The following is a 12,726-nucleotide window of genomic DNA, read 5'->3' as shown; positions in this document are numbered from 1 at the left end:
CATCTGGCCCTAGGCAAGCTCAAAGGCTCAGAGATTTAGAGCTGGAAGGGACCCTAGAGTTCATCTACTTACTTTAACAAATGGGAAAACTGAGGCCTAGAAGGCTCAAGTGACTTACCCAAGGCCACACAGCTAGTAAGTGGCAGAGCCAGGATTCAAACCCAGGGAAGGCTCCAAGAGGAAGCATCAAACCCCGGTTGGCTAAGCCTAAATAGTCCAAACTTGTAAATGGAGACAGTGGAATTTGCGGGCATTCCAGCCAATTTAGCAAGCATTTACTAAGCCCCTATAACGAAGTCTGAAACAGTCCCTCATCCTCAAAAAGCTGACATCCTACTGGGAGAGACAAAGCAGTAAATAGCCAAGGGGACAAGGGACAGTTTGAAGAGGAAGGTCACAGTAAGAACAAGGAAGCTGGGGACTGTGAGACGTGGAGGGAGGAGGAAATGTTTACTAGACACAGAGACCGGCCAGGCACAGGGGCCAGAGAACCCACAGGCCAGGTGACGGCCACGTTTGGCCGGAGTGTACAGTGTGTGCAGCAGAGATGAATGGGAATTAAGTCTGAAATGACAGGCTGGGATCAGACTGATGGCTTGAGATGCCACGCTGAGGCATGTGGCCTTGGTTAGGCTGACCTTCACTGTGCTGAGTGATGAAGGGTTGGCAGAGCAAATCAACCCCAGAAATACGATTAGATTTGATTGCCAGGAGATGAAGGACCTGTTGTTTACCTAGGGCGGACGCTGCTGCCGTTCCCCCTTCAAGCCCATCCTGAAGGCTCTCTTTGGTGATAGAGCCCAGGTACTGCCCCCAAGTGAGGTAACACACCTCCATTTCCCGGGTATCTCCTCCAGTTCAGACTTTTGGTGTCATTCAAACCGCTCTTTCTCTTTTTGTATCAATAGGAGAAAGGACAGGGGTTAAGTCTGTCAGTTCCTTAGTTTGGTGCATTGGTTCTCCAAGTATGGTCCAAGGAATTCTAGGGGGCCCCAAGGCTCTTTCAGGGGGTCTATGAAGTTAAAGCTATTTTCATAATAATACTAAGATGTTATTTGCTTCTTAAAACACTCCTCCCTCTTCCAACCACATCTCTTTGTGATGCCAGCTTTTCTTAATAGGCTTCAACCAATAAAACACTTTGCAGCAACACATCGATTGCAGGAGCAGATATGAGAATACAGATATTTACTACTGAGCCAGACATTAAAGAGATCTGCAAAAAGTATGTAAAATAATTTGTTTTTTTTAGAAAATGCATATTTTATAAAATAAGTAATTTGTTACCCTATGATAGGTTTATTATTATTATTTTAAAATAAACATTTTAAACATTTATCAGTTCTAATATGGTAAATGTCAAGAGATATTACCCACATCTTTGGGTCCTAAATACTTTTGAAGGCGTAAAAGGGTCCCAAGACCAAAAAGCTTGAGAGCCCCTGAACTCCCAGCTGAGGAAATTCCCTTCACCCATGCAGGTAAACACTTTCTATTCAACTTTCAATCTCTGGGAGTTGCCTGGGGCACTAACGTGACTTGCCCAGGGTCCTATACTCAGGTGTTGCAGGCTCAGAAGCTGCTCTCTCCTATGCCAGGTTTGCTAACATTTCCTCCCAAGGGAAGATGGGCAACTGCACAAACTCTATCCTAACATCTCCTCTAGATCCCTCAAAGATTTGTAAGATGATGTTCAGACTTCAGGATCATCTCAATTAGGGCCACATACGAATACCTGTGTGAACACCTCACCTGGAGCTCACCACCAAAGATGTATTTGATAAGCCAGACCTCCTTAACCCAAATTTCAACTACTTCGTGATAAGCTAAAGATCTTTAGGCAATAAAATTCCATTTCAGCCAGTATTTACTAAGCACTCACAGAGCAGAAAGCACAATTTAGGAGCTGGCAGAGACATAAAATTAAGATGAGACAGTCCCTGCCCTCACAGGGCTTAGTGACTAATGGGGGACAAGATCTATATACAGATAACTGAGACAGATAATTGAGAAGTCCTGAGGGAAGGGGAATTATAAGCAGCTGAGATCAGAGAAGTGGGAGGAGGCGGCTTTAAGGGCTGGGCAGAATTCAACAGGCAGAGTGAGGGCATTCTAGACATGAGCAGAGGGATGGAGGGGGGCAAACTCAGGGCGTGGCATGAATATAACAAGTAGTTCAGTTTGACCAGAATGCAGAGTATGTGGAGGGGAAGAGTGTGAGATTAGTCTGGAAAGACAGGATGCCAGATTATGGACAGTCTTCTATGATGGCTGAAGGAGACTTGATATGATTTGGAAGGGAAGAGGGAACCATTCCAAGAGTGCTGAGCAGAAGAATGGTATGACCAGGTCTACTGCATAGAGTGGATAAGAGAGGGGCAGAGAATGAAGGTGGAATGGCCTGTAAGAAAGCTAACGCAAGATTCCAGATGGGCATAATGAAGGCCTGTAGTAGAATGATAGCCGTGGAAATGGAGAGGTAGGGGAGATGTTGGAGAAATTTTGTAGGTACATTCAACAATATTGGTAATTGATTGACAGGAGATACAAGAGAGACGGAAGAGTCAAGGTCCCAAACATGGGAGACTGGGGAATGGTGGTGCCATTGACACAAAAAATGGAGTCAGAAGAACAGGTTTGAGGCATTTTGGACACAGCGAGTCTGTACTGTTGGCAAGGCCCTGGGGCGGCTATATACTGTAGGTAGCTGGAAATGTCGCTGTGATTTGAGAGTTAGTGGAGCAGAGGTGGTAGCTGAAGAGGTAGGAATGAATGAGATTGCCAAAGAAATATAGAAAGAGAAGGGGGCTGTGGCCTTGGGGGACGCCCTCACTAAAGGGTCAGGAACAGACAGAGTAGGTAATAAAGACGGACCAACTAAGGTTAGAGAGGTAGGAAGAGAACCAAGAGAATGTGGCATTCCCAAAGCCAAGGGAGGCTTTAAGGGCTGGGTAGAATTCAATAGGCAGGGAGAAGACATTCCAGACGTGAACAGAGGGATGGACGTGGGAGGAGGTGGTCCAGAAGATTCTGGAAAGGCAACTAGATCTGGCGATTCGAACACCACTGATGCCTTTGGGAGGGCAATTTCAGCAGAGTGGTACAGATGAAATCAGGATTGCAAAAAAAAAAAAGCATCAGTGGTGAGCCAGTGAAAGCATTAGGGGTAGACAACGTATTCTAGAAATAGGGTACCTTAGAGGAGGAGGGATAGAGCAGTAGAACTAACCCCCCATAAAAATGTCAGCTGCTGTGTCTTATCTGTCTAGCCAGAGTCCCTCTGGCTTTTCTAGACTATTGAAAATTGAGCACAGAACACAGAATTTCCACTGGAATGCAGGCCCTGCTCCCAAGGAGCACTCACGAAATCGGGTTTGTCGTATTCTATTAGCAGAAGCTGGTCTTACTCTTGGGTCCCTGAAGCAATAGCCACCTGGTAGCTGAGTCTGTTTCCTTAAGGAGTCCCTCCAACACCAGATGTTGGCAACACCAGTCGGCAACCAGCCAACTGACTGACAGCAGCTTCTGTAGAGGGGAATGTGGCTGGCTGCTACAGGGAGGGGCTGGAGAGCCAAGTGACATTCCTCCCATCACCCGGGAAGCCCAGGTGTAGCATCATGGGAGCACATAAAAATGAAGGTTCTTAGTGGGAAGACAGATAGGACAGATGGCACCACTACCTCCAGCTTCACCACGTGTGCCTCCTAAGCAATGGGCAGCACCTTTGTTTCCAGGTCTCTACTTTCATAATAAGTGCTGCTATAAATGCGCAGGACTGTCAGGCCCTCTCTTTCCAACCACAACAAGCATTTAACATTGACCCCTTGGGGTAGGGGCCAAGTAGCAGGATCTCGGGGTTACTGTGTATGGGGCATTCTAGTCACCTGCTTAGCACAAATCCAAATGGCTTTACATAAAGGTCAGGCCAATTCATAGCTCCACTGGCTTATCTTTCCATAACCGCCCCCCACCTCCCGTCCCCCACCTCCCACCCCGAAAAACCTATCTTTCATTATCTTTGCCAACTTGTTGGCTGGGAGGTGAAGCCTGAGGGTTGTTCTGATGTGCGTTTCTCTCACTATTAGTGATCTGAAGCCATGTTTGTTGAATGACGATTCATATTAATGACTGATTTTACCCTTTCCTGGGCCTGTTAACATTTTGTGTCGTTTGTTGTCTTAGTGTTTTACAGACACTTTTTAAAAAAGGATGCTTCATTTTCCAATTATGCCTGCCTTATGACAAAGAGGTACAGGTAAGCAGTCCAGTTACTAAATCTAAGGGGACACAGAGACCCTTCTGACAGCACAGGCCTCCTGCCCACCTGAAGTCCCCCCTTCCCTAACAAGAAGAGGAAGTGGGCTTTGCCTTCAGTCATCTAGAGACTCTCAAATTTCCAGAGCTATGTCCTTGCTAAAGGTCAAATGGGTTTTAATGGAAACATAGTGAAAGAGAAAGGAGGGCACCAGGCCTGTGGGGAGAGGACGCATGAAGCCCCCATATGAATGTTAATGTTAAGGTCAAATACCCAGAGATTTCAGGATTCCTCTGAATAGCCCAATCCCTCCCAGGAATAGGGAGGACCAGAGAGCAGGACCTTCAGGCACCCGGGCTCTTGACGGCTCTGAAATCAACTCTGTCTGAAAGAAGTGATAGAAACAAACCATTCTGTAGAAGAATGTAAAGGCGATATGGTATAGTAGTAATGAATGGGGACTCAAAGGGCTGGGCTCAAATCCTTATTCTGTTGCTAAGGAGCTCCCCGTGTGAGTCGCTTTTCTGTGTTGGGCCACAGTCTTCTTATCTGTAAAACGCGAAGGTCAGACCAAATGACCTTTAAGGTCCTTTCCAGCGCTATAATCTTATGAATTAGGCAAGTGACAGTCACCCAAACCGCAGGGAGTATTTCCCTGGGAGAATAGAGGTTTTCAGTGCAACAAGGTCAAAACCCATCCAGGCTTCCCTGTTTAGAAAGGTAAGTTCTGCTCTGAGGGACTCCACTACCTCCAGTGAGGGTCAGCTCAAGGACCTGCATGTCTATATCCTTCTGTGTAAGACCCTGTGATCCGTGCTGGAGATAAAAGGTGAAAAAGGACTCAGTCTCCTGTCCTCAAGAAGCTTACATTCTAATGGAATACTATTGTGCTATAAGAAATGATGAGCAGGCAGACTTCAGAAAAACCTGGAAAGATGTATAAGAACTGAGGCTGAGTGAAGTGAGCAGAACCAGGAGAACATTGTACGCAGTAACAGCCACAGTGTGCGATGACTGACTTTGATAGACTTAGCTCTTCTCAGCAATGCAAGGATCTAAAACAATTCCAAAGGACTCATGATGGAAAATGCCATCCATATCCAGAGAAAGAACTGTGGAGTCTGAATGCAGAGAGAAGCACACTATTTTCTTTTTTTTTTCCTTTCTCATGGTTCTTCCCATTTGTTCTAATTCTGCTATACAACAATGGGAAAACATGTTTAATAGGAATGTATATGTAGAGCCTACATCAGATTGCATGCTGTCTTGGGAAGCGGGGAGGGGAGAGAGGGGGAGAAAATTTAAAACTTATGGAAGTGAATGTTGAAAACTAAAAATAAATAACTTATATAAAAAAAGAAGCAGCTTACATTCTTTTGGGGTTGGGGCATCCAACACACCCACAGCCAAGCCTAGGGTGGACAGAAGGAGGGGAAGAGTCAAAGCCCTTTAGGAAAAGCCGAGGAGGAAGAAAACATTCTCAGTCAGGAGGAAAAGGGAGAGGCTCCATGGAAGGGGCACCTGAGCTGAGCTTTGAAGAAAAATGACAGTTTTAACAGGTGGGGAAGAGGCCCTGGGAAGCAGCTCGTCGTCTGACTCGCCTGGGAGAGTGTATGAAGGGGACCTAAGGTGAAATAAGACTGAAATCCGTTTGTGGGTTCTATCCCAAAGGCACTGGAAAGCTATTGAAGGTTCCTGAGCAATGGAGCGACAAGGTCAAACCAGAGTGTTAGGAAAGTTACTTTGGCCACCATTAATGCCTGATTATTTTAGATGTGGTTGGGGTGTAATACAAAGAAGGAAATACTGCCTCTGAGACTTACTCTTGTCCAGTCACTGAAGCTGGAAGCAGAACTTTCTTGAACGGCTGGCACCTTCCTCTGTCCACATCACCTGGTGAGTCTACACGTCCTACTCAGATCATGTGATGATGAGGTCAAACAGTTGTCCAAAAGATCTCTTGGACATCAAGCATCCTAACTAATGGCAAGGTCTTGGTTCTCAGAAGACAATGGAAGACGAAAATGCTATGTGAACTTTCAACAAGCAGGTACTTCTCAAGAAATTGGAGAGTACCTGCTCTGGGGGGAAACTGAAGGAAGCTCTCTGCCTCTCCCCACCTTCTACGGCCGTTTTTCACCCCTGAGTTTGGAGGGTTTAGAATCCATATACTTTCCTCTTTTGAAGTCCACCATCTTGGATAGAAGCACCCTTCTCCACAGTCAGGAAAAGAAGGAGGAAGAATGCATGTGAAGGCTGGGACCAAACAATGGGCACGGGACTGTTCTCTCTCATTGGCTCTCTTCAAATAACAGCCCCATGAGAGTGATTATATACACTGTCAAGAACAAGTCACAGTACCCAATAACTCCAGTTATTAAGTTATTAAGTTAAGTTATTAAGACTGAACCTTAAGAGTTTCATCAAGAAAAAAAAGAAAAAAATGTTCCTAAATTCATAGTGGGCACGTCCAAGGGAGTAGGGTAAGTCTCTTTCCCTTCCACCACCTGTCTCAGGTACGACTCTCGCCATCCTAGGTTCTCATTGCCCTACACAAGGCCTTTGTTCACAGCTTCAGGTTCACTGCACATGGACGACAAAGTGGATACCCTTGAGCTGGGCCTTTGGTTTGGCTTCTTAAAGGAGAAAGGGCACCCTCCCCCAAAAGAAGAGGTGCAACAGGTGAAGACAGATCAGACCATGAGAAAGAAAAGAGCCTCTGAAGGAGAGGGGATGCTCCAGAGAGCCCTTCCTAAGAGAGATGAGATGTTCAAACCAAGGCTACACCACAGTGGCCAGGCCAAAAGCCTTTGCATTCACGTGGCCTTGAGAAAGAGACAAGTTCACCATCCCCAGGAGCCAGAGACAGATGTGAAAGGGGAGAGAAAAGAAAGAGACTCTTGATAGAAGAAATTAATTTATGGCTTCTATGAGAAAGGGTGGGAGAAGAGAAGGAGAGGTCCGGTCTCACTTGGACTTGAAGAGAGATCACAATACTGCCCAAACAAGGAAGAAGTTATCCCATGTCCAATGTCTTGTTGGCCCAAATGCTTGCAGAAGAACTAAGGGTCCTTAAAGAGAAAGGAGATCAATTCTGCTATTCCAGGGAGAAATATTAAATGGGAACCAGTCATAGAAATTATTGAAAGAAAAGCCCCCAGTGAGAGCCTGGTCCATAATGCTGTGCTAGCGCCCAGATAACAGATGGATTACAGAAAGAAATGGAAATAACCCAGATACCCAGCAGCTGGTGAACAGGTGAACAAACACTAGCATAATGATGTAATAGAAGACTATGATGCCATTAAAATATTACATAGGAAGAAATAAATTATGAAAAGCTTAGATGAAGTTATGTAAAGCAACAAAAACAGCCTCAGAACAGTCCATGCACTGACTGCCACCATATGAAAGGAAGTTCATCATTGCTAGATACAAATACAAAGCTAAATGAACAAAGAGAAAACAGCAGAAACAGAAGGGATAACTCAAGAGTTGTTATAGACATATTAGACAGATTCCTTTTAAGTGTAAAATAGTATTAAATAGATCCACATGTGTTATATAGTTTACAGTTAATTGCATAATTAAAAAAAATTTAAAACAAGACACAGCCAAATCCACCCTTTGCCTCCCAACCAAAAGATTCTAAGGCAAAACTGCAATGGAGCACGATCCCTGGCCCTCTGGCATTCATTAGTCAATCGTGTGGTTGGTGGAGATTTATGTCAAATGTCTTTTTAAAAATCCTCCCAAGAGCTGAAGTGTGAGGCCTTGCACTGCCATGTGGGCTTTGTGAGAAAAGGTGAGTAAAAGTGTTCTGTCCGTGCTAACAAGGGTTGTGTTCACATGGCACCATCATTCTAAGGCCGCCCTGCTCATGGTCCAAAAACATTTCATTAGGGAAGTCTCGAAGCCATTTAGGGCCTTGCCTGTCCATCCTCTGGGAAATAATTTGGATATTGGATCTTGACTCTGCATTTTAAAATTTTTTTAACAGCCTCCAAGATAGGCAGCATTCATTTTTTTTTTTTAGTAGTACCATCCAACCTGGGGGCTGATTAAATTCCAAATTGGCCTGAAGGCACTTTTTTAGGTATAGTCCTGAACAGATAGCCAGCGTACTTCTTTTATCTGGCTTCAGGATGCTTGAAATTCCTTTAATATACCGTTCTTAGTTACTGCAGAAAGTGTAAGGTGAGGCAGCACTAGATTCATTTCATACTAAAGTGTATCAGTGCAATCAGAGCCTTTCCTGAGAAAAGGTTTCTATAAGGGAGGTTAAGAAGAAAGCAGAAAAAAAAAAGAAGAAGAAAGCAGGAGGATTCTGGGTGATTGAAAGATTTGGAGGTAGGGAAGGAAGGGATACAATATATGGGAAAGGAGAGGCAAGGGAATAGGAAGAAATCCTTGGATTTTGGAAAATATGAGCAACGCACAAAATATGGGATGTAGTAGAAATAATGGCTCACATTGACAGGCTACTTTAAGATTTATAAAGTGCTTTATATCCATGATGTTATTTTGTCCTCACAAGAGCCCTGGGAAGTGGGTGCTATATTCTCTCCATTTTACAGATGAGGAAACTGAGGCAAACAGAGGTTCAGCCCACGGCCACATAGCTAGTAAGTGTCTGAGGCTGAATTTGAACTCAGGTCTTCTAGACTCCAGGCCTGGGGCTCTATCCAGGCCTCTATCCAGGTCTAGTGGTGCGCCACTGAGCTGCCCCTGGTGTTGTTATTACTAGAAGTATTTGAAAGAAGTAGGGCAGAAACACAGCCTTTTTCTGCTCAGTGACTAAATCTCAGAAGTTTTTCCTCTTATATCCGTTTAACATTTCAAATGATCCCACAACACAGTGTCCTCATTCAGACCTAAAGAGATTGGGTAAAGTCAAAAATACCTAAAGAGATTAGGTAAAAATACTCCAGACATTTTCTGTGGAAAGGACAGAAGGGGTTGGTAAATGACTGTGTGCCCCTCAGAAAGTACCTGTGGGGGTCACTAGAACGCTGAGACTGGGGTGTTCTTCTTCCTGGCTAAGGAAAAATGGCAAACCTCCTCCTGGGGAACTCTCCTTCCTTGGTGAAGCTGGCTCCTTTGGAAGAGGGCATGGGGTATGCCAGCAAAGAGTGCTGGTGTCAAGCTTCTGCTGTCACTACCTGTGTGACCTTGGGCCAGTCACTTGCCTCCTTTGGCCTCAGTCTCCCCATTGGTAAGATGGGGAAAGAAGGGGCCAGCCCATTTGGCCTGAGTTTCTCTCTGGCTCTCAATCTATGGACCTCTCAATCCTCGCTTTATGTAGGTTGGTTCTCCATGGGGTCCCTGAGGCATAGCCCCTCACTCTACCGATGCCAGCCAGTCTCATGGCCCCCAGGGCCTGTGCATAGAAGCCCAGCTCGATCAACATGGAGCACTGGTTTCCCCCTTCATGGTACCCATTCATGGGGCTGGCCCACCCCAGAGAGGAGAGATGTAACCACACTCCTGAGTTCTGGTTCTGCGGCTAGCGCAGGAGTCAGGACTATGATTTGCAGTGGGTCTGCAGTGACTCATGACAGGAGACAAGCTCTGGCCTCTCTAGCAATGTGGGGTGTGGGGGACAGTGGCTGGGGAAGGAGCAGTAGGAGCAGCAGCTCTCAAGCCTAGGGAGCTGCAATTGTCCCACAGCCACTGTGGGAGGGGAGCAGGGGATATATTGTTCCCCTCTTACAGGCAGGGAAATTGAGTCTTAGAGAAGATTTGTTCAGGGTCACACAGGTAAGAGGTGTCAGAACTCCAAATCCCGAGCTCTTTCCTCTTTTCTACTGCACCAGACCACCCTTCCCAGGGGTGTGTGTGTGTGGAGGGGCGGTGGGGTTTGAACACAGACACTCCCTGCTCAGCACACACAGAGAAGCATCAGAGGGGTGTGGTGTCGATGAAGTCACAGCTCCACTGAAGCACTGACAGTTGGGCCAGGAAGTTTATATAACATGGCTCATCCCAGCTTCCATCTCTCTCCCATCTCAGGGAGGATGGACGTGGGTTTACTCACAGCAGAATCATGCTTCCATAAATCAAATCAAAAATAAGCTCAAACTTCCATTACATCGAGCTCTAGGATAAACCCAAATGATGCTGCTGGCTAGGTCGTGCTACTGCAGTGCTTCCATGCAGATGGCCAGTGTGCACCACCACCATCCAGCATCACCTCTGGTGGGCAATCACAGCGCCCATCTGTCATACATCAAAGAGGGAAAGTGGATACTGTACCTGTGGTTTGTCTTTAAGGAAATCGGGTAGCTGAAATTCTCCTTTATAGACCTGAAAAAAACAAAGTGTGCAACACTTTAAACAATGGCAGGAGGACCATGGGCTGATATTGGGCAGCAGCAGCCCCCTCTGCTTCCCAAGGCCTGCCAAGGTCCATGCTTGGTGCCTAAGGGCCTGAGGGGAACTTGCCAGCCCTAGAGCAGCAGATGGAAAAGGTTGGGCTAGCTTCCCATCAGCTCTAATTCCCTCCCACGCCATCTTTGGCTCCACTTCTGGCTGGGAGAGTTTCCAGTGTCCGAACACCCCACGCTCCCAAACCCAAGTTCCGATCAGGCCAGCCAAGGAAGAAAGTCGGCCTTGGATAATCTTTGCCGTGTAACAAGAACAAATCTTCTATGGCTGAAGGACAGATTTCTAGCAGCTTCTTTCTCTACACTAAGGAACAATGAGACTTAGTTTAAATTCAACTTTACCTTTCTGACAAGGAGGTTTTTTTCCTTCAAAGTCGATTTACCCGACACTTCTATGTCTGCTGAAATCATGGGTGACATGTGTCAGTACTTTAAGGATCTATGACTTCATTTCTGTGGGCATTCTCTGCCTTGACACGGTTCACAACCCTTGAACATCTTAGTACAATGATGCCCCGCCTTTCCATAAAAAAGTTATGCTTTGCTACTTTTCATAAAACCTAGACAAATAATTCTTATCTTGTATTTTCTCCAAATAAAATTAGAAATTTCTTACAATTTTTAAACCACCCAAACAAATTCTAAAGACAATAAAAAATATAAACAAATGTCTATGGATAAAAATCCTTTACAATAAAAATAAAATACCATTTAATTTTAATTACTGTATATTTCTCATAATTATAACCATTCTCATGTTACCTTAATTTTTAAAAAGGTGTAGTTTTTTGAAAATCAGTTTTGGAGAAACAATATAATTATATTTACTTAACCAAAATGAATGATGTCAAGAAACGCAATAGATTGTAAAAGATGATGCTTTTCACCTCCACATAAAAGCTGCTGAACCTAGAGTTTACAAACTTCACATAGCTGAAACAGTTGCCAAGTCATGTGTCTCAAGTCTTCCCAACACCAGTCAGATGTAACCTTCTGCCCATACTGTGTTAAATAATCCCTGAACTGCATTCACTGTCACAGGATCAAACACTTGGGGCTGAAAGGGATCTTAGAGGCCATCTAGTCCAAAAGCCTTTTTTTAACACATGGGGACACTGAGGCACAGAGAGTGACTTGCCCAAGATCACACAGAAAATTAGCAAGAAAGAAAGGATTTGAACCCAGGTCCTCTGATTCCAAGGTCAGTGCTTTTTCCTTTGTACCACTTTACTCAGTTGGACCCCATTTGCTTTGTCAGTTTCATTTTTATTGATTCTAATTTTTTTCCACTGAAAAAGGTAGATTTATTGATGAGGGAGTTAGCAGTACTTGAAAATATCCAGTAATTTTGGCCATTAGAGGGCCTCATGTTGCCAAGGAGGGGGTGTGCTTCACCAGGTGGAAAACTCCACCTTAGGAGACAGCCTTTATGAGTTGCTGTGGCTGATCAAATTTACCACCTGCTGAAGCCTCCTTAAACTTAGCAAGGTGGGTTCCCCAACATCAGCCTAAACCTGCAATCCTTCCTGCTACGGCTTGTGTTTCACTGACCCAAACTTGAAGACCCAGGCTCAACTTCAAATCACGTGTGGTGGGAAAGGGGGACTGTGGAGGATGAAGGAAAGCAATTAAATATGTAACTTACATGATGGTTATTTCCTCAAATTAAACAGTTTTCCCTCATCTGGCAATTAGAAGCCCTCTCCTTCAACATTTACTGGAATATATCATAAATAATTCACAAGACAATGTTCCAAATCTCTGAGGGATTAATTACAGTTTAAAATCAAATACGGCTTTCCAGCCCAATAAAACTTGGAGGCCTTGCTATTTTCATCGGAGCTCAGAAAGCTGGACATGGGCCAGCACAGAAAAGTGGAATACACCAGCTCCAGGCTTCCTGCAGTTTCAGACTCAAACCCTGAGGCCCAGGCCACATTCCCGCTCTGACCAGCCCTTCCCTGATCACTTGTCCTTTAGCACAGACTGCTTTGGGACACTGGTGACCAAACAGTGAGTGTCTGCTGTGTGCAAAGCATTGATAAAAGAGAGGGGATGCATGGAATGTATATGCCAGGGTCCCTG

The 12,726-nt window shown here is 45.0% G+C and overlaps 1 protein-coding gene across 2 annotated transcripts in view; it reads right to left on the bottom strand.

Moving 5' to 3' along the window:
- TPST1 (tyrosylprotein sulfotransferase 1) overlaps nt 1-12,726 on the bottom strand; it is a 118,042-nt gene that overhangs the window by 3,627 nt on the left and 101,689 nt on the right. For both annotated transcript variants that reach the window (XM_036765860.1, XM_036765861.1), the window contains one exon: nt 10,511-10,561. In XM_036765860.1, coding sequence (XP_036621755.1) covers nt 10,511-10,561 — 51 coding nt within the window. The remainder of the gene's footprint in view (nt 1-10,510; nt 10,562-12,726) is intronic.

The sequence above is a fragment of the Trichosurus vulpecula genome, chromosome 7, assembly GCF_011100635.1.
Source record: "Trichosurus vulpecula isolate mTriVul1 chromosome 7, mTriVul1.pri, whole genome shotgun sequence".
Lineage (NCBI taxonomy): Eukaryota > Metazoa > Chordata > Mammalia > Diprotodontia > Phalangeridae > Trichosurus > Trichosurus vulpecula.
This window is presented reverse-complemented; position numbering and strand designations above follow the sequence as displayed.